Source organism: Natator depressus, chromosome 4 (genome assembly GCF_965152275.1).
Source record: "Natator depressus isolate rNatDep1 chromosome 4, rNatDep2.hap1, whole genome shotgun sequence".
Taxonomy (NCBI): domain Eukaryota; kingdom Metazoa; phylum Chordata; order Testudines; family Cheloniidae; genus Natator; species Natator depressus.
The window spans coordinates 127475413-127497489 of NC_134237.1; the positions used below are offsets into that span (position 1 = coordinate 127475413).

Sequence of the window (22077 nt, forward strand, 5' to 3'; positions counted from 1 at the left end):
GATACTGGAGGTTAAAATTTAAAGAAAACTTTTGGTGATCCCCATGAAAGTTCTGATTGTGTCATTTAATAAGCATCTTCAAGATGATTTTAAAATTTCTCTTTGCACGCAGTCTATTTCCACTCCCTTCAGGCTATGTCTACACTACTGCAGTAAGCTGACCTACGCTACACAACTCCAGCTATGTGAATAACGTAGCGGGAGTCGTCTTACCTTAGGTCGAGTTACCACGGGGTCTACACCATGGGGGGGGTCGAAGGGAGAAAAATCTCCCATCGACTTACCTTACTCTTCTCGTCAAGGGTAGAATACAGGGGTCAATTTGGCGGTCTTTACTAGACCCGCTAAATCAACCGCCAGTGGATCGATCTGAGCATTGATCCCCGCGGTAGTGTAGACCTGCCCTCAGTCTTCAACCTCTAAGAAGTGTAAGATTAAAGGTGGTAGGAGAGTATGTTGTTAAAACATTAGAAAAGTAATATTGTAGACATGCTATAGTTTTGTGCAGATGCTTTTTGATAAGAGGGTCAAGGAAAAGGCCCACCTTGATTATCACTACAAAAGGTTTTTTTTCTGTCCTGTTGACAATAGCTCACCTTACCTGATCCCTCTCGTTACAGTGTGTATGGTAACACCCATTGTTTCATGTTCTCTGTGTATATAAAATCCCCCTACTGTATTTTCTACTGCATGCATCCGATGAAGTGAGCTGTAGCTCACGAAAGCTTATGCTCAAATAAATTTGTTAGTCTCTAAGGTGCCACAAGTACTCCTTTTCTTTTTAAGGAAAAGGAAGTGTGCTCAACCTCACTATTTCTAACAGCTCTTCTTCCCTGATTCTCAAGGATAACTTGCAAGAGTACAGAAATCTAGAAGAGTGCAAAGAAAAATCCTGGGCCAAATACAGCCCTTGGGCAGGAGGGGGCAATGGGGTTTCAGTTTGAAGGCACCAATAAAACATGATACCATCAAATTCTGCCCTCAAATACCACAGAGACAGGTACAGCATTAAAAGTCACGAACACAACATTAACATATATACATATTGACTTCAACAAATATATAGAGCAGATGTTGACCCCAAAAGTGATTTTCTTATTTCACAAGCATTTTTAAAGGATTTTCTGTTTGCAGCCTCATAGTAACTGCAAGAATGAAAGGCAGAGGTGCTATTGTAGAAAATACTGGAAAACAAACTCTTTGGCAAGCAGTCTCTTTCTTGCTAATTGTTTTTGGGGAGGCAGAAGGGAAAGCAATCACAGCCATACATAAAAACACATTCACTAGAAGTGCTAGAAAAATCAAATGATGTTTTCTTAACACCTTTCATTCCAAACTACAGGCATACAACACTACAGAAATACCGCCACCACCGGGATGCAATGGAGCAGCCAAACATACACACAAGCCACAGCACAGCTGGTTAAAAGGGAACTCTTAAAGGCACATCAGGACAAATGCCCTATTCATGTGAAAAATGCCAAAGGTTTATTTTATTTATTTGTAAACCATGGAGAGCAGAGAGGACCTCAATTTTTAAGGTCTCATTCTGGTGACCAATTTGAAAGATGGCTGCAAGCTCAAGTGTGGAGTCAAAGAGAAAACTGTGTACCTCACAGACAAGACAAATCAGAACTAGACAGATGTGGGCTTCATCAGCCAGCTGCTGAAAGGATGTGCCCCCATGAGGAAAAATCTGAAACTGTTAATATATTTCAATTTTCTTAAACAATGTAGTCAGTGGAAGTTTGTCAAAACCCAAGAGATTATAAAAAAGTGGAATGTTACAACTGTACTTTGTTGCTTGGAAAAGCATAGTATAAAACTGAAGTGGCTATACTTGAAATTTCAGTAAGTTGCCTTCATTTTCGAAGCTATGAGATAATTTGGGTGAGAGTTTCAACAGACCTCAGCACTGGCCTGTCTGCTTCCACTGAAGTCAATGGTAAAGATTCAGTTGACTTCAATAGGAGCAGACTTAGGCCAATGCAGAGTGCTTCTGAAAAATCCCATTCTATATTTTCAAAGTGAACCACAGAGAAATCTTTTGTGGCTGTTGTGTCGATAGGATGCTGCACAAAATTAGGCCCAATCCTGCAAACACTTTTGCATGTGCTTAACTTGACTCCCAGGCATAGTTTCGTTGACTTTAGTGGGACTACATGTACAAGTTAAGTATAAGCATTTGCAGGTTAAGGGCCTAAAATCTGCTATATACTGATAAAACAAGAGTTCAGTGGGGATTGTTAGAATTGGTGCTGGACAAGCTAGATCATAACATTGTTTGGTCTTGACTGCACAAACCCTGTTATAACTCGTGGCTGAAGGTGGGCCTAAGACCTGTTCACTTAATATACAGAGCAGTGAAAAGGTATTATACTTGACTTAACATATAAAGGACAGGCTTTTGGCAAGACTTGTCCTAGACAGGGTGTGCATCAATAAGCCTCTTCTCCTCCATACCCCCGTTTGAAATGTTTGTAAGTGATGCAAAACTTAGACACAAAAAGTTCAATATTGGATTTTAAAGAAAATTAAGATGAAAGCCCACCAAATGAAATAGTCTACTCTTACCCACGAAGTTATTCTGATTGACTCTGCAGTTTCCATTTCTCTTCCTCTATTTTCCTTAGTCTCATCATTTCAATCCATGTTCTTTTGTTTCCATTTCTCTGGCTCTTGTGCACACTGTTCCAAGTCACAGTGAACTCTGCTCATTATATTCTATCAAACCAATGACATCTTGATCAGTGCATTACAGCTGAAGCAAATTGAAATGAACAAGTTTTTTTTTTTTTTTTTTTTTTTTTAAAGTTGGCACAGCAATGAAATTTGTAGGTCTTGTCAGCATCAAGCCACTTCCACTGTAACACACTGCTCAGGAATCACACAGTCTCTTGGACATCTGCCTAGCAAGTAGTTATGCAGTTTCTAGTAAATGGGACATATAGCATGGTTCGTCCCAGCAAAAATTAGCTTCTTAAAGGAACAATAAACTCTAAATGTTATATCCTAGCATTGCACATGAGGCTGTCCAAAACAGGTTTAAAGAATCAACAGCACAAATCAGTGTTTAAAAAATTGCAGGATAATAGACCATGTCACTTCTCTTGCTGAAAGTGTCACTTTATTTTCTTTGGATGGCAGAACCATTTTGCTTTGTGGTTCTCATATCCTAAGAAGGTATGACAATACTAGAAAAAACAAACATGGAGTATCTCCTGTTCATATCAAACATTTAACAAAGATGAAAGTTAATGTGCATGTTGTTAGATAGTTTTCTGCTCTTCTGGCATGTAAGAATTCCTGTAAGATGATTGATACTGTATTCACTAGCATTATACTCAGTGCTCCTTGAAGACTGGCTTGTAAAACACTGTGTAATAGCTCTCATTTTATGCCCATTACATGTTTTGGTGGAAGGAGGGGAGATGTATTGTTCAGAGCAAAGACATTAATATACTGACGTAAGTCACACATTCTCTCTCTGTACAGGGGTCATGGTTGTGATCCCAGAAAAGGTAAGCTGTTTAGAGTTCATTATGTTTTGTTTAATTAGCAACTAACAGTATGGTCTGGAACCTTAAAATGCCATGAAAGACCTCAGGCTTAGGCTGTGCAAAGACAGATGCCAGAATAGGTCCCCAAAGCTAACAACTGCTGTTAATTTAAAAATAAATAAAATAAAATACATATGAAGAACCCTTTTCCTATACAAATAAATTGTGTCATCACAAGTGACATTCATACATACAGTTATATACATTTACTTTGACGTAGCTATTAATTAGGGCTGTCGATTAATCACAGTTAACTCATGCAATTAACTCAAAAAAATTAATTGTGATTAAAAAAATTAATCACGATTAATCTCAGTTTTAACTGCACGGATAAGCAATAGAATACCAATTGAAATTTATTAAATATTTTGGATTTTTCTACATTTTCATATATAATGTATTGTGTTGTAATTGAAATCAAAGTGTATAGTATTTTTTATTCTAAATATTTGCACTGTGAAAACAAATTAGTATTTTTCAATTCACCTCATACAAGTACTGTAGTGCAATCTCTTTGCCGTGAAAGTGCAATTTAGAAATGTAGATTTTTGTTACATAAACTGCACTCAAAAAAACCAATACAGTGTAAAACTTCAGAGCCTACAAGTCCACTCAGTCCTACTTCTTGTTCAGCCAATTGCTAAGAAACAAGTTTGTTTACATTTACAGGCGATAATGCTGCCCTCTTCTTATTTACAATGTCACTAGAAAGTGAGAACAGGCATTTGCATGGCACTTTTGTAGCCGGCATTGCAAGGTATTTAGGTATTTATGTACCAGATATGCTAAACATTTGTATGCCCCTTCATGCTTCAGCCACCATTCCAGAGGACATGCTTCCATATTGATGATGCTTGTTAAAAAAATAATGCGTTTATTAAATTTGTGATTGAACTCCTTGGGGGAGAATTGTATGTGCTCTGCTCTACTTGCATTCTGCCATATATTTTATGTTATAGCAGTCTTGGCACATGTTGTTCATTTTAAGAACAATTTCACTGCAGATTTGACAAAACACAAAGAAGGTACCAATGTGAGATTTCTAAAGATAGCTACAGCTTTCGACCCAAGATTTAAGAATCCTAAGTGTCTTCCAAAATCTGAGAGGGACAAGGTGTGGAGCATGCTTTCAGAAGTCTTAAAAGAGCAACACTCTGATGCGGAAACTACAGAACCCAAACCACCAAAAAAGAAAATCAACCTTCTGCTGGTGGCATCTGACTCAGATAATTAAAATGAACATGTGCTGGTCCACCTTGCTTTCGATTGTTATTGAGCAGATCCCGTCATCAGCATGGACACATGTCCCCTGGAATGGTGGTTGAAGCATGAAGGGACATATGACTCTTTTAGTGCATGTGGCATGTAAATCTCTTGCGATGCCGGCTACAACAGCGCCATGCGAACGCCTGTTCTCATTTTCAGGGGACATTGTAAACAAGAAGCAAGCAGCATTATCTCCTGCAAAAGTAGACAAACTTGTTTGTCTGAGTGATTGGCTGAAGAAGTAGGACAGAGTGGACTTGCAGGCTCTAAAATTTTACACTGTTTTATTTTTGAATGCAGTTTTTTTGTATATAATTCTATATTTGTAAGTTCAACTTCCATGATAAAGAGATTGCACTACAGTACTTGCATTAGGTGAACTGAAATACACTATTTCTTTTGTTTTTTTACAGTGCAAATATTTGTAATCAAAACTATAAAGTGAGCACTGTAATACAAAATACAAAGTATTTTGTGTTAATTAAAATATATTTGAACATGTAGAAAACATCCAAAAATACTTAAATAAATGGTATTCTATTATTGTTTAGCTGTATGATTTTTTTCATCGCTTCACAGCTCTACTATTAACATTCTCCCTTCAGGCTAGTTCATGTCCAAACACATAACTAGCAGCCCCTACTATATATGCTGACAAGAACAGATAGTTATGTACGTCATGAATCTAGTTCTTATTGTTACCAGCTAACAGATATTTTAATGGTGTGAGAATGTATTGTTTGCAAAATTAACATCTTAAAGGGACATTAGTGAATTGAGGGCCCTTAAACACTCTACTCCCTAGTTCATATGAATGAGTCCTCTTTCACCAGAGAAGTAACCGCTAGCAATTTAAAAATACTTCTTATAATAGCTGGTGCAGAAGGCTACTGCAAATGAGGACTACCTTCAATACACAGTTTCACCCTGAGAGCTTTGGTGTTAATGAGTTTATAAAATGCCAAGTTTCAATTGAAGTTGTGTGGTTACCAAAAAAAAAAAAAAAAAAAAAAAAAAAAAAAAAAAAAAATCTAAAAACATGAGAAAACAAGACTTTGTACCACTTTTCCCAAACTTACTTCATCTTCAAGAATTTGATTGTTAAAAAAGGCTTAGTGTCAGTTTACCACCCACACTTTAAGCAGTTCTGTTACTCATAAGGAATCATTTTGTCACTATTATTTCTGTTCATCATTGCAGCAGACCTGTACTAATTTGCACTAGCAATGGGGTGATCCATTGTTAATTTAATCACGAATACAAGTTTCAGAAATAACAATAAAACAATTATAGACCACTAACTTAATTCCATTTTAATTTGTAGTACTCAGTGTCCTACCAAGTATTTTGTAGATAAATACATAAATGAATTCTAAGATGGCAGGCTTATTTACTATTTCTGCTACTGAACTTCTGGCAAGATGAGGTAGTAAGTTGTGTGATTAGCTACATTTTACCACACATGATGCTCTCTACAGGAGACTCTCTCCACGATCACATGATAAGAGGTGGTGAAGATTTTTTACTGTTTTCACCCTGAGCCACCACCTCAAGATTAAGTTCAGGACTCTATTTCACAGGTCTGATGTATAAAATTTGGTTCATATTTGTTGTTGAGATTTAAAGAAAATTCCAGACGTTTTAGGACAGTGACATGCACTGCTTGACGAACTCTCTACACCTGGCAGGTAGTCTCCCTTCTGTAATTTTTAAGAACTCAAGGTCAAGTAATTTGGATCTCTTTCCATAGCATACCTGTTCTTCAGTGCTGCTTCAAGAAAGGACAGCATCTTTCCACTTACAGCAAAACATATGCAAGTCAGCCTCTTGTTCACATCTTGTTTGTTATTAGTTTCTCCCTTAGGTTTTTAAGGCTACTTGCTTTTAGACACTGTCAGGGTGGGAAACATTTTATTTCACAGGGGGAACTGCACTGCCACATTCCTGCCATTTTCTTAATCTTAGTAAGATTTTTCACCCCCATGTGTGGCAATGGATATCATAGCATGTATGGGAAAATTGTCTACAGGGAGGCAAATGCACAGGGTGCATCAGGATCAGTATGTAGATCTCACTGCAAGACAGATTAGGCATCACCAAAAAGTATATAAAATATAGATATGAGTCTCGAACTGTGAGAATTTGAATGAGTGAGATTTTAAATGTCTCACTGAAACATACAGCAAAATCCAGCCTCAAAGGGGAGACTTCAAACTCTGGCTTAAAATGCATCACAGAGAAGAGAGTCACCCTTACCCCAATGAATGAGACTTGGCAGGCCTGACAGGGTATATATTTACATACACACTAGCTGCACTACAGGTTCGCTGTGCTCCAGAGCCAAAAAGCACACCTGTTGCCAAGACTTGCGCACGTGGGAGGGAGGGAGACACCCAGGTTAAAGGAATGGATTTCAAGGCGGTGTTTGAAATTTCTCTCTCCTGTGACACAGGGTTTTGCTCTGCATGTTTCACTGAGATTTAAAATCTCACGCATTATTTTCTGAAATCTCCCTCATTTAAATTCTCGCAGCCCAAGAGGCCTGGTAAACCATTGTTAGGTGTAGTTACTGTCTCCCCACAGGAGAGTCTGAGAGCCCCCAGCCCTTCAGCCTCTGCTTAGTAGTTCCAGCTACTACTCCCATGGCTATCCCCTATGTCCCCTCAAACACCCATCCCCAACCAGCCTCTTCCTCCCTACACCTTCCCTTTAACACTGCCCACCAGCCTCTCCCAACACCTCCCACCCCCAGCCACCTCTTCCTTCCCACAACACTCCCTACCTCCCCTCTCCCTTTCCACCCCACACCTCTCCCACCCCAAAAACTAACAGCAACTTTTTTTTTTAAAAGTACATCAGAAGCAGGAAGCCTGCCAATCAGTGGGGTCACTGGACAATCAAGGAGCTGAAGGAGCCCTCCAGGAAGACAAGGCTGTTGTGGAGAAGCCAAATTAATTCTTTGCATGGGTCTTCACTGCAGAGGATGTGAGGGAGATTCCCACACCTGAGCCATTCATTTTAGGTGACAAATCTGATTAATTGTCCCAGATTGAGAGGTCAACAGAGTAGGTGTTGGAACAAACTGGTAAATTAAACAGTAATAAGCCACCAGAGTCAGATGGGATTCACTCAAGAGTTCTGAAGGAACTCAAATATGAAACTGCAGAACCACTAACTGCAGCACGTAACATTGCTTAAATCAGCCTCTGTATTAGATGACTTAATGGATACAAATGTGATGTTGATTTAAAAAAAAGACTGCAGAGGTGATCCTGGCAATTACAGGCCAGTAAGCCTAATTTCAATACCAGGCAAACTGGTTGAAACTACAGTAAAGAACAGAATTATCAGACACAGATGAACACAGTATGTTGGGAAAGAGTCAATACAACTTTTATAAAGGGAAATTATGCCTCTCTAATCTATAGAGTTCTCTGAGGGTGTCAACAAACAAGTGGACAAGGGTTAGCTAGTGGATATAGTATACTTGGACATTAAGAAAACTTTTGACAGGGCTGCTCACAAGATTCTTAAGCAAAATAAATAGTTATGGGATAAGAGGGAAGCTCCTCTCATGGATCAGTAACTGGTTAAAAGATAGGAAACAAAGGATAAGAATAGTCAGTTTTCACAGTGGAGAGAGTAAATAGTGGGGTCCTCCAAGGATCTGTATTGGGACCAGTGCTCTTGAACGTATCCATAAATGATCTAGCAAAAGGGGTAAACAGTGATGTCGCAAACTCTGCACATGATACAAAATTATTCAAGATGGTGAGTCCAAAACAGACTGAAGAGTTACAAAAGGATCTCACTAAACTGGGTGACTGGACAACAAAACGGCAGATGAAAATCAATGTTGATGAATGCAAAGTAATGCATGTTAGAAAACATAATCCCAACTATCCTTACAAAATGACGGGGTGTAAATCAGCTGTTACCACTCACAAAAGAGATTTTGGAGTCACTGTAGATAGTCATCTGAAATCATCTGTTCAATGTATTATAATGCCACTACAAAAATGCATGCTATGCCCACACCTTGAATACTGCATGCCGTTCTGGTCATCCCATCTCAAAAAAGATGTATTAGAATTGGAAGAAGTACAGAGGAGGGCAACAAAAATGATGAGGGGTATGGAACAGCATTCATATGAGAGGTTAAAAAGACTGGGACTGTTCAGCTTAGAAAAGAGACTACTAAAGGGAGGACATGATAGCGTTCTATAAAATCATGACCGGTGTGGAGAAAGTGAATAGGGAAGTGTCATTTACCCCTTCACATAACACAAGAACCACGGGTCATCCAATGAAGTTAACAGGCAGCCCGTTTAAAACAAATATAAGGAAGTACTTCTTCAGAAAACACACAGCGAACCTGTGGAACTCATCACCACAGCATGTTGTGAAGGCCAGAACTATAACTGGATTAAAAAAAAAAAAAGATTGAGATAAGTTGATGGAAGATGGGTCCATGAGTGGGTTTTAGCTAAGATGGTCCGAGGGACACAACCCCATACGCTGGGTGTCCCTAGCCTCTGGGTGGACAATATGGGACGACAGATCACTGTACACTGCCCTGTTCGGTTCACTCCCTCTGAAGCCTCTGGAACCAGCCGCTGTCAGAAGATAGGAGAGGGCCAGAGAGACCATTGGTGGGACCCTGTCCGGCTGTTCTTATGTTCAAGGGGAGGCTGGGGCAGGGGTGTTAATCCCTCCTCCTTTCCCTGCCCTCTGCCGGCTCCTTCCCTAGCCCAGCACCCCCACCACTTCCTTATTACTCCTCTTATTCCTGGTATTACTGCAGGATCCAGGAGCGTCAGCCCCATAGACTGCCCCAAGTGTAGCCCCCCCCAGCTCCCCTGCGGCCCCCCCACCCCCTCCCCAGTGAGCCCCCTCCCCGTCTCCTCTTCCTCCCCCCAGTGCAGCCTCCCCAGGTCTCCTGCAGCCCCCCCACCCCCTTTTTCCTCCTCACCCCCTCCCCAGTGAGCCCCCTCCCCGTCTCCTCTTCCTCCCCCCAGTGCAGCCTCCCCAGGTCTCCTGCAGCCCCCCCACCCCCTTTTTCCTCCTCACCCCCTCCCCAGTGAGCCCCCTCCCCGTCTCCTCTTCCTCCCCCCAGTGCAGCCCCCCCAGCTCCCCTGCGGCCCCCCCACCCCCTCCCCAGTGAACCCCCTCCCCGTCTCCTCTTCCTCCCTCCAGTGCAGCCCCCCCAGGTCTCCTGCAGCCCCCCCACCCCCTCTTTCCTCCTCACCCTCTCCCCAGTGAGCCCCCTCCCCGTCTCCTCTTCCCCCCCCCAGTGCAGCCCCCCCGTGAACCCCACACCCCGCCCCCTCTCCCTTTCTCACGTCCGGGCCCCACCACGCCTCAGCCCCGGGCCCGGCTCCCCGTCCCCGCTCTGCCCAGCCCGGCTGCTCCCCGCCAGGCTCCGGCCCCGCCCTGTGGGGAGCGGGGGAGGGGCGCCCGCCCGGCCCCTCACTCACTCACTCACCTTCTCTCTGGACACTGGGCACGGGGCGCGGGGCCCCGTCCCTACCCCCCGCCTCCCCCCCCACGGGGGCCGCCGCCATGGGGGAGCCCGTGGGGCGGGCGCTCCCCGCTAGCTGCGCAGGGATGGCGGCGCCCCGCCCGGCCATCTTACAGCGAGCGCGCCTGCGCCAAGCCCAGAGACCCGCCGGCGGGCGGGGCCTCGAGCTCACGCGGCTTCCCCACCAGGCCACCTTAAAAAACAAACCTCCGCCCGCGCCCGGCCCGCTTAACGAGAGCCGGATCCGCCCGCCTCAACAGAGCCTGGGCCCCTCAAGGGGAGCCTGGGCCACCTTAACCAGCGCTCAGCCCCGCCCCTCCCCCTTAAGGGGGACCAGGCCACCTTAACCAGCGCCCTGTCCCCTTCAAAGGACTAGTCCTCCTTAAATACTGGAGCGCATGGCAGTTACAGGTGCCATCCCGTAATAGCCCGTCTCCAGCTGCACTCTGGCCCCAGCGCTGGCAGGTCCCAGCGTGCCAGGCAGCGGCTCCATCCTGCAGGCCACTGGGCTCAAGCTCACGCTCTGGGTCCCCCCAGCCCCTGCACCGCCTTGGGCATCCGGGCTGTGCTGGCAGATGGGAGAGTGGGGGTTGCTGTGGAGCTCTGGGGTCTGCTTCAGGGCATCACAGTGGCCTCGGGCTGCTCTGTGAGGTCTTTGGTTGTCTCTTGGTGACACGGAGGGCCTCCAGGACTCTCCATCCAACTTGCCTCTTGATAGATGGGTGCATGCCAGAGCTGCAGTATTGCAAACCCCAAGTGCTCAAATATCATGCGTGCCACCGGCATGCCAGGTTGCACTGCCACTGACTGAAACAGGCCATCAGGCTCATCCGGCAGTGAGGATTCTGGAAGATGAAGGAAATTAAAAATTGCTTCAGATTAAATTATATTTAAGGTGAGGTCTGTACTAGAGATGGGTCTGACCTACAAAATGGAGACCTATGCTTGGGTCTGGATTTTGAACACTACAAAGGTCAAGGGTTTTGGCTGGGTTCCAACCTCAAATGTGGATCTGGATACAGATTTGGATTCCTCACTCCCAGCCTGTCCGCTTTCCTCTAGGACAGTGGTTGTCAAACTTTTGCATTGGTGACCTCTTTCAGACAGCAAACCTCTAAGTGTAAACCCTCCTTATAAATTAAAAACACATTTTAAAATTTTTAACACTATTATAAAAGCTGGAGGCAAAGTGGGGATTGGGGGTGGAGGCTGATGACCGAAAAAGGATCACGACCATCATTTTGAGAACCCCTGCTCTAGGACATGTTGCCTCCGTGAGATTCAAAGAGTTTCAGGGCTGTTGTAATGAGGCCCCTGAGATTATTCTTTGCCATTTGTTCGCTCATAATTAGAGAATCAATTCCATAATTAATTATAAGTTAATTATAAATTCTGTGAGCCACTTAAACATTGAGGATTCAGCTGTTATGTTGGTGAGCTACTAGCATGTAGTTCATGAAATTATGGACAGCAGATAGTGCTATTTGTTTTATTGTTATAATGGCAAGAGATAGAGGAAATTTTCCATCAGAACATGCCAGTTAGTTGAAAGCAAAATGTTTCAATGGAAACATGTTGATTTTGCCAAAAGTTCATTTAGAAAGAAAAACTGAAATAAAGCATTTCAAATTTTCCATTTCAACCTTTTTGTAATGGAATGTTTTCTGATTTTCCATTTCAAAATAACTTTTTGTGTCAATTTATAAAAAAAAAATATAGTATGTAATATAAAATGAAAAAGTTGAAATTGGAATGAAACATTTTGATTTTATCAAAGCAAAATGTTTCAATCAACCTGAAATGATTTTTTTTTTAAATTTTTTTCCACTAGAAATTTGAAATGTTTGCTTTCATTTCATTTTGGAATGGGAAACAATTTCCCAGTTATAAGGTCAGAGCTATCTGAAGCTTCAGAAAAGCTGAATCTTACATAGGTATCTTATTAATAATATTGGAATTTTAATTATATATTGTGACACTACAGTATCATGGCCTACAAGTTCACTGAGTGGTAAACTTGTGCAACCTCTGATCAGCAGCAGAGAAATCTCGCTGCTCCCACAAACTCAAGAGCAGATCTTTCTTAAGCTATTCAGAATTCATGCTTGCTATCTGAGGACCCCAAAAGGCTAACAGACTGCTGTTTACTTTCCGTGACCAAGGAAATGGTGCCACAGGTGGTGGCACAAACACGCTAGTACACACTGTGTTGAGGGTGAGAGGTCCCGAGCATCGGAGGCAGGAGTGGAAAAAGACCACAGTTTTGAGGAGATCAGTTTGAAGTGGAACAAAATCATTTTTGAAATGTTAGAATTTCCCACAGAACGGGAATTCCAACTCTAGAAGTCACTTCCTCTTTTACCCTTTTCTTCTATTTTATATGCTTTATGCGTATAATTTGGAAATATAGTTACAGTAGCCTTGCCCGGGCTTTGGAAATAGGGAGAAATGCCTGGGCAAAAGAGCAGGCCTCCTTGCTACTAGGGTCAGCTATCACACCCCCAACAAAATACCAAGAGTTTTCAGATGTATTCAAAAGGTGAAACATGGACACACTGTCCCCTCACTGGGAATATGACTGCCTGATCAACTTACAGTCTGGGCAACAATTCTGTTTGGCGGAATATATTCCATATCAGAACCCAAATGAGCCACCCTTAAGGACTACATCCATGAGACTACATCCCCTGTAAAAAAGAAAGATGGCTCCCTAAGACTCTGTGTGGACTATTGTGTTCTAAACAAGATCACCGTGTGGAACTCATACTCTCTACCCCGATCCCAGAGTTCCTGGATCAGGTAGGAGCAGCCTGGATATTTACCAAGTTAGACCTCAGAAGGGCATTCAGCCTAATCAGAATCTGGTCAGGGGATGAATAGAAAAACTGCTTTTTGCACTCAATAGGGACACTTAAAATATCTTATGATGCCTTAGGACTTACTAATGCACCCATGACCTTTCAGCATGTAATTAAAGATGTCTTTTGAGATATGATAGACCACTATCTGGTTGCCTGCTTAGATGACATCCAGATTTACTCTGAAGACCAGCCTATGCACAACCAGCATGCGCACGAGGTCCAAAAAGGCTCTGTCAACAAAGTCTGTGTGCTAAGCTGGAGAAATGCATCTACAGTCAGCCCACTGTGGAAATTCTTAGGTTACATTCTCTCTGCCGAGGAGTCTTTATGAAATCTGCAGAAGGTAGAAGCGGTTTGAAAGTGGGCAACACCATGAAGCAATTGGGAAATTCAGTGCTTCATTGGGTTTGCGAATTTCTGTAAACTCTGTATACGAGACTACCCCCAAATCCTGGCCCTTATAACTTCTCTGTGGGAAAACCCGCCCAGGTCTCTTGGACACAAGAAGCACAAGAAGCCTTCACTCATCTAAAGGCAGGGTTCACCTTCACGCCCATCCTCACGCATCCTGACCCAAGTCAGCTGTTTATCCTGGAAACCAATACTTCCACCATCGCCATTGGGGTAGTGCGGTCCCAAAATCAGGGCCTCAACAAAGAAGTTCATCCTTGTGCATATTCCCGCAAGCTCACTCCTGCCAAGTACAATTATGAAATGTCAGACAAGGAGCTACTTGCCATCAAAGTGGCTTTTGAGACCTGGAGGCATTATCTTGAAGGAGCCAGCCACCCAGTTCATGTGTTCACTGATCACAAAACTCTAGATTATCTGTGCTCTGCGAAAGCTTTAACCCAATAACAGCTACACTGGGTTCTCTTTAAAAGGAGTCTTAAAAAATCTAGTTTGGATAACACAGATGCCTATTTTAGCCTGTTGGACTATTGGAATACACTGATGGGAGATATGCTATCATCTGCCTAACTCCTCATGAGAAGATGTCTAAAAGCCAGATTGCAGACTTCATCATAGTTGTTGCAACCTAAGCGGATTCAAGGAGACACACAAACTAGCCTAAAATTGAGACAAGCAAAGCTATTTCTTTGATAAAGGTGCAAAGCCTTTATCACCACTGGAAAATCCAGAGACTGTTTGTATTTGGCATAAAGGAGCATGGAAACCAGCAAAGGTGACAGACCAACACACTGCTCCAAGATCTTATCTTGTTGAGACAAAGGAAGGAGATCTCTGTAGGAAGAACAGAAAGGATTTGATGAGCACTAAAATAAATAAAAGAAACGTGCAGAAAGGGAATGGAAACATGGAACAAATAGAAACTGTGTCAACATCCAACTCAGAAATGCAAGCAATGCCAGACCAGTTTACTGAATCTCTGAGTCTCAAGTGGTCAGATCAAATTCAGGAAGAAGAAAAAAAAAAGGGGGGGGGGGGGAGGAAACACACTGATACTATTATCTCTAAATGCAGAATGATAGGAAAACCTGCTAGATAAAGAGACTAATTGTTCTAGACTCTTTAAGGATTCAGAGTAGAGTTATGGATGCTAAATTAAATTGATATATTTAAGTAAAAAAGTTGAAGTTCAGTTAAATTGTATGTCTTTATTTAAAAAATAAAGGAAGATGTAACGATATTAGGAACTATTAGGAACCAAAGTTACCCACACTGTTGTGGGGGGCGGAATCGTAGTGAGCATTATTAGCAGAAGCATGTGGCTAAGGCACTTGGAGCCAGGCAGGTAGCTGTATGGTTTGACTTGGTAAGTAAATTGTTTACTGTTACTTAAAAAATCTCCAATATCTTTTTGTATGTTATAATAGTAACTTGGCAGTAGCTCTTACACAAGCTGAATAATCACAGTAGGCTTCCCACCTCATTTGGGCTTTTATCAGTATGTCTGAAGTAGATGACCCAGTACAATTTCTAAAGAACTTTTACAGCACTTCTAGAGAGAGAGAAAAATTTTCAAGGAATCCTAAAATGAGGGGCTTTTCTGTCTTTATCTCCATTACCTGCAATGGGAATGGAGGATGTTCAGTTTCACACAGGATCAGGTCTTATGCTTTCTGTAAATCCTGGCAAGTCCTTGCTTGGTTCCCGAATCACTCTTTTTCATGTGTTAATGAATATTGTAGTTTATTACTGATTGATATAATAAATGATGCAGTGACCAAGCAGAGGATGCTTTTGAAATGGAGTCAGAGGGGTTGCGTGTGTCTTAAGTGAAAGCAAAATGTGGCTCAGTTACTACAAACTTGTGTTTCTCCCAGGCCCTCTGAAACCACAGTGATGGGCATGGTATAAGAACCTGAATAGAAGTGTGATTGGGGGTGCTGCAGGGTGCTCCTGCCTAGTGGTCACAGTTCACTACAGTGGCCGTTATGCCTAGTAGCGGTAGTCCAAGGAGGCGTCAGTCCCGCCTAGTGGCACTAGTTCAAGGTGGTGGCAGTCCCGCCTTGTGGCTGCCGTTTGGGTGGGAGCAGGGGAGCCCAGGCCTGCCTTTTTCCACCGGGTTCCGACTCATGGCCCTGTGAGGCTGACTCTGCTGCTCACCTGTGTTCGTGTGATGTGCAGCTTCCTGTCAGCTTCCCTGGGTTACTTTGTGCTCCAGTCCACCTCCCATCTGGTTGCTGCCGGACTCTGGAGGATGTCGCCTTCAGGCTTTTGGTCCTTGTCCCCTCCAATGGGTGCTGTGGCTCCTTTCGCTTACCGTCTCGATACTGGCTCTACTCTGGTCCTTCCTGGGAGCTCCCAGGTATGTCCTGCTCCCTGGCTCACCAGCTCCAGATTGAGCTGCCTGACTGGCTTTTAGACCCCAAATCCCCCCCAGCCTCCGCAACACAGCCTTCACAACGTCTTCTGGCAAAGAGTTCCACAGGTTGACTGTGCGTTATGTGAAAAAATACTTCCTTTTGTTTGTTTTAAACCTGCTGCCCATTAATTTCATTTGGTGATCCTTAGTTCTTGTGTTCTGAGAAGGAGTAAATAACACTTCCTTATTTACTTTCTCCACACCAGTCATGCTTTTATAGACTTCAATCATATCCCCCCTTAGTTGTCTCTTTTCCAAGCTGAAAAGTCCCAGGCTTATTAATCTCTCCTCATATGGAAGCCGTTCCATATCCCTAACCATTTTTGTTGCCCTTTTCTCAACCTTTTCCAATTCCAATATATCTTTTTTGAGATGGGGCGACCAGAACTACACACAGTATTCCAGATGTGGGTGTACCATGGATTTATGTAGAGGCAATATGATATTTTCTGTGTTATTGTCTATCCCTTTCATAATGATTCCCAACATTTTGTTCGCTTTTTTGACTGCCGCTGTACATTGAGTGGATGTTTTCAGAGAACTATCCACAATGACTCCAAGATCTCTTTCTTGAGTGGTAATAGCTAATTTAGACCCCGTCATTTTATATGTATAGTTGGCATTATGTTTTCCAATGTGCATTACTTTGCATTTATCAACATTGAATTTCATCTTCCATTTTGTTGCCCAGTCACCCAACCATACAACACAATTTCATAACTTCATATGCACTAATGATATACGTATTTAGATAGAACAGTGACTTTCAGCAGATCCTAATCTTTCCCGATACCTTACATGGCATGCTTTATATGCAAGATCACAATTATATATAAATGAGGAATATGGGGGTTACAAAGCAGTCCCCCAAGGAATAGAGTGTCACAGTAGGTCTCTATCCTGCTACAAGGGGGCACTAGCAGACAAAGGCCCCCATATTATGCATTGCAGTTGCAAAACAGAAGGGTCATATTGTGCCCGGTCCTTTCATAGGTGCACAAGATGGTGGGATGACACAAGAAGTGCCCCGCACTGTCCAGCAGAGATCTTCATAACTCCCTAGCTAGTAAGTAGGCCCTTCATATAGCAGCTCCTGTCTGCATTCCAAAGGGAAGTTGTTTATTTTTCAATCCAGCCAAGCTCTTGTGTTCCCTACTGCCTCAGGTAGATACTTACTGACAAAACCCCAAGTTTTATTGATGTGTTGATACCATATTAAAAAATATGAGAAATAAAGTGATTTTTGTCTATTAAAGAATTGTTTCCATTCATTGCTTCCCAAGGGCAGGATTTCTACTGTAAGCAGAGGTTAGGAGTGTGGTGGGGAGTTGAGTGGTTTTGGCAGGTCCCTCACACAAATCCAGATCACCACAGGAACCTCCCCAAGAACTACTTGGAGATGGATACACTCACATGTCAATGCAGAATAGGAACACTGGGCACATGCAGGTCTCTAGACTTGGGCCTGAGCCTATGATGCACAACTGAGCAGTTCTGAGATTGTCCAGAAGATGGCAGGGGTGTGCACATACGCTCTCTCTCCCTGGCTCATGCAACCCTAGTTAGACAGAGTTCATCCTCAAGTGGCTGGGGGTCACTCAGCGGTAGGGTGACCAGACAGCAAATGTGAAAAATCAGGACAGGGGTGGGGGTAATAGGAGCCTAGATAAGAAAAAGACCCAAAAATCAGGACTGTCCCTATAAAATCGGGACATCTGGTCACCCTACTCAAAGGAATTAACCACGTCATCTCTCTCTGCTTTTTTCAGAGTAGCAGGCGTGTTAGTCTGTATTCGCAGAAAGAAAAGGAGTACTAGTGGCACCTTAGAGACTAACCAGTTTATTTGAGCATAAGCTTTCGTGAGCTACAGCTCACTTCATCGGATGCATTCAGTGGAAAATACAGTGGGGAGATTTATATACACACAGAACATGAAAAAATGGGTGTTACCATACACACTGTAAGGAGAGTGATCACTTAAGATGAGCTATTACCAGCAGGAGAGCGGGGGGTGGGGGGGGGGAGGGGGAGAAAACTTTTTGTAGTGATAATCAAGGTGGGCCATTTCCAGCAGTTAACAGGAACGTCCGAGGAGCGGTGGGGGAAATAAACATGGGGAAATAGTTTTACTTTGTGTAATGACACATCCATTCCCAGTCTCTATTCAAGCCTAAGTTAATTGTATCCAGTCTGCAAATTAATTCCAATTCAGTAGTCTCTCCTTGGAGTCTGTTTTTGAAGTCTTTTTGTTCTAATATTGCAACCTTTAGGTCTGAAATCGAGTGACCAGTGAGATTGAAGTGTTCTCCGACTGGTTTATGAATGTTATAATTCTTGACATCTGATTTGTGTCCATTTATTCTTTTACGTAGAGACTGTCCAGTTTGACCAATGTACATGGCAGAGGGGCATTGCTGGCACATGATGGCATATATCACATTGGTAGATGTGCAGGTGAACGAGCCTCTGATAGTGTGGCTGATGTGATTAGGCCCTATGATGGTGTCCCCCGCATAGATATGTGGGCATAATTGGCAACGGGCTTTGTTGCAAGGATAGGTTCCTGGGTTAGTGGTTCTGTTGTGTGGTGTGTTGTTGCTGGTGAGTATTTGCTTCAGGTTAGGGGGCTGTCTGTAGGCAAGGACTGGCCTGTCTCCCAAGATTTGTGAGAGTGATGGGTCGTCCTTCAGGATAGGTTGTAGATCCTTGATGATGCGCTGGAGAGGTTTTAGTTGGGGGCTGAAGGTGATGACTAGTGGCATTCTGTTATTATCTTTGTTGGGCCTGTCCTGTAGCAGGTGACTTCTGGGTACTCTCCTGGCTCTGTCAATCTGTTTCTTCACTTCAGCAGGTGGGTATTGTAGTTGTAAGAATGCTTGATAGAGATCTTGTAGGTGTTTGTCTCTGTCTGAGGGGTTGGAGCAAATGCGGTTGTATCGCAGAGCTTGGCTGTAGATGATGGATCGTGTGGTGTGGTCTGGGTGAAAGCTGGAGGCATGTAGGTAGGAATAGTGGTCAGTAGGTTTCCGGTACAGGGTGGTGTTTATGTGACCATCGCTTATTAGCACGGTAGTGTCCAGGAAGTGGATCTCTTGTGTGGACTGGTCCAGGCTGAGGTTGATATTGGGATGGAAATTGTTGAAATCATGGTGGAATTCCTCAACGGCTTCTTTTCCACGGGTCCAGATGATGAAGATGTAGCGCAAGTAGAGTAGGGGTGTTAGGGGATAAGAGCTAAGGAAGCGTTGTTCTAAGTCAGCCATAAAAATGTTGGCATACTGTGGGGCCATGCGGGTACCCATAGCAGTGCCACTGATTTGAAGGTATACATTGTCCCTAAATGTGAAATAGTTATGGGTGAGGACAAAGTCACAAAGTTCAGCCACCAGGTTTGCTGTGACATTATCGGGGATACTGTTCCTGATGGCTTGTAGTCCATCTTTGTGTGGAATGTTGGTGTAGAGGGCTTCTACATCCATAGTGGCCAGGATGGTGTTTTCAGGAAGATCACCCGTGGATTGTAGTTTCCTCAGGAATTCAGTGGTGTCTCGAAGATAGCTAGGAGTGCTGGTAGCGTAGGGCCTGAGGAGGGAGTCTACATAGCCAGACAATCCTGCTGTCAGGGTGCCAATGCCTGAGATGATGGGGCGCCCAGGATTTCCAGGTTTATGGATCTTGGGTAGTAGATAGAATGCCCCAGGTCGGGGTTCCAGGGGTGTGTCTGTGCAGGTTTGTTCTTGTGCTTTTTCAGGGAGTTTCTTGAGCAAATGCTGTAGTTTCTTTTGGTAACCCTCAGTGGGATCAGAGGGTAATGGCTTGTAGAAAGTGGTGTTGGAGAGCTGCCTAGCAGCCTCTTGTTCATATTCCGACCTATTCATGATGACGACAGCACCTCCTTTGTCAGCCTTTTTGATTATGATGTCAGAGTTGTTTCTGAGGCTGTGGATGGCATTGTGTTCTGCACGGCTGAGGTTATGGGCAAGTGATGCTGCTTTTCCACAATTTCAGCCCGTGCACGTCGGCGGAAGCACTCTATGTAGAAGTCCAGTCTGTTGTTTCGACCTTCAGGAGGAGTCCACCTAGAATCCTTCTTTTTGTAGTGTTGGTAGGAAGGTCTCTGTGGATTAGTATGTTGTTCAGAGGTGTGTTGGAAATATTCCTTGAGTCGGAGACGTCGAAAATAGGATTCTAGGTCACCACAGAACTATCATGTGTATCATGTATCATGTTCATGGGGGTGGAGGGGCAGAAGGAGAGGCCCCAAGATAGGACAGATTCTTCTGCTGGGCTAAGAGTATAGTTGGATAGATTAACAATATTGCTGGCTGGGTTGAGGGGACCATTGCTGTGGCCTTTTGTGGCATGTAGTAGTTTAGATAGTTTAGTGTCCTTTTTCTTTTGTAGAGAAGCAAAGTGTGTGTTGTAAATGGCTTGTCTAGTTTTTGTAAAGTCCAGCCACGAGGAAGTTTGTGTGGAAGGTTGTTTTTTTATGAGAGTATCCAGTTTTGAGAGCTCATTCCTAATCTTTCCCTGTTTGCTGTAGAGGATGTTGATCCGGTGGTTCCGCATTTTCTCTGAGAGCATGTGGCACAAGCTGTCAGCATAGTCTGTGTGGTATGTAGATTGTAATGGATTTTTTACCTTCAGTCCTTTTGATACGATGTCCATCTGTTTGCATTTGGAAAGGAAGATGATGTCTGTCTGTATCTGTACGAGTTTTTTCATGAAGTTGCCTTTGTTTCCCCATCAGTTAAAGTGTATAATCCTTACTTGCCTCTCAGGGAAACGGGGAAGCTAAATTCATGAGTGTTTATAAAGCACTTTGAGACCCTGGGATGAAATGGGGTCAGATACCAGTGTGATGGGCATGTGAGGTTACCATGAACTTTAAAAGTGCAAAGTCTCATATAAGATGCTAAATAGCAATATTTAGTTGATTGAGAGTCCAGGGCCACATTCTTCACCTCAGCTACAGCGGTGTGAATGTGGAACAACCCCACCAACCTCAGTGAAGTTGTTCTGGATTTACACTGACTGGGTTTGTAAAGGCACCACTCAATGCAGCAAAAACAAGCCTACTCTCAGGACTGCAGGCTAGGAACTTGCTGCTTTATTAAATGCACGCCCCCTAACACAGCTGGGGGAAACTCCCACTAACTAACCAATGATGGGTAGGGGTTGAGCATGGCTCCATCCCCTAAAACTCTGAGTAACCCAATTAACCCCTTGATGACCGTGTTACTACAGTTGGTGTAAGGGGAGAGCAGAAACTGGTCCCCATTTTTTCAATTTAATTGAACTCACAGGTAATATTCTCTTCCTCTTGTGCTCTGTGGCCCCAATTCATCCATCCAATTCAGTGGAGAGGAACTTGGGTGAATTTAATCCTCTGACATGTTAACTTCATTGAGCTTAGCCTATTAAACACCAGAGGGAATAGCTGACATGGCAAGCCTGCGCTGAAAGAGACGCCAAGTTTCTGCAGTCCTTCCAGCATATTCCCCATGCTGCTACAAGCCACTTGGCTGGCATTTGAAAAGCGACTTTTCCAGGCCTGTCTTCTCCAGCAGCACTCGGGGCAAGTATTTGACTATGGCCTCCTCTCTCCTACTGTAAATCTCACTGAGGGGGGAAAAGAGAGCAGCATTGTTTCCTTACTGAAAGAGACCAGATGACAGCGCAAGGGATACACACCAGCCCACCACTTACCACTGTCTCAGCTGTTGGCTCCTGACAGACAGAAGCATGTGGTTTCTAAAAATACCCTCCTAAAGAAAATATGTGCTCTTTCCAATGGGAGAGGGTTAATTAGACACTGTGGTCATAACATATACAAATGCTTTCAGCTTGGGGAAATAATTCCAACGTGTTTTTCAGACAGGCGTATCCTAATGAAGCAAACAGTGCTGGTCACACGGTACCAGCCCCTTTGATTTCCGGGCTTACAACTATATTAAGTAAAAAGCTCCCTCCACAAGTGGAAAATGGTACAGCCTCATGTAGGTGGGTGTGATGGGGACCATCTATTTCTAGGATTG

General features: G+C 43.5%; 1 protein-coding gene across 3 annotated transcripts in view; it reads right to left on the reverse strand.

Moving 5' to 3' along the window:
- KRCC1 (lysine rich coiled-coil 1) overlaps positions 1–10456 on the reverse strand; it is a 50010-nt gene extending 39554 nt beyond the window's left edge. For all 3 annotated transcript variants that reach the window (XR_012639380.1, XR_012639379.1, XM_074951892.1), the window contains exon 1: positions 10312–10456. Coding sequence is in view for 1 of the 3 variants with exons in the window: in XM_074951892.1 (XP_074807993.1) it covers positions 10312–10456 (145 nt within the window). In the remaining 2 variants the exon portion in view is untranslated. The remainder of the gene's footprint in view (positions 1–10311) is intronic.
- Between the last annotated feature and the right edge of the window lie 11621 nt (positions 10457–22077).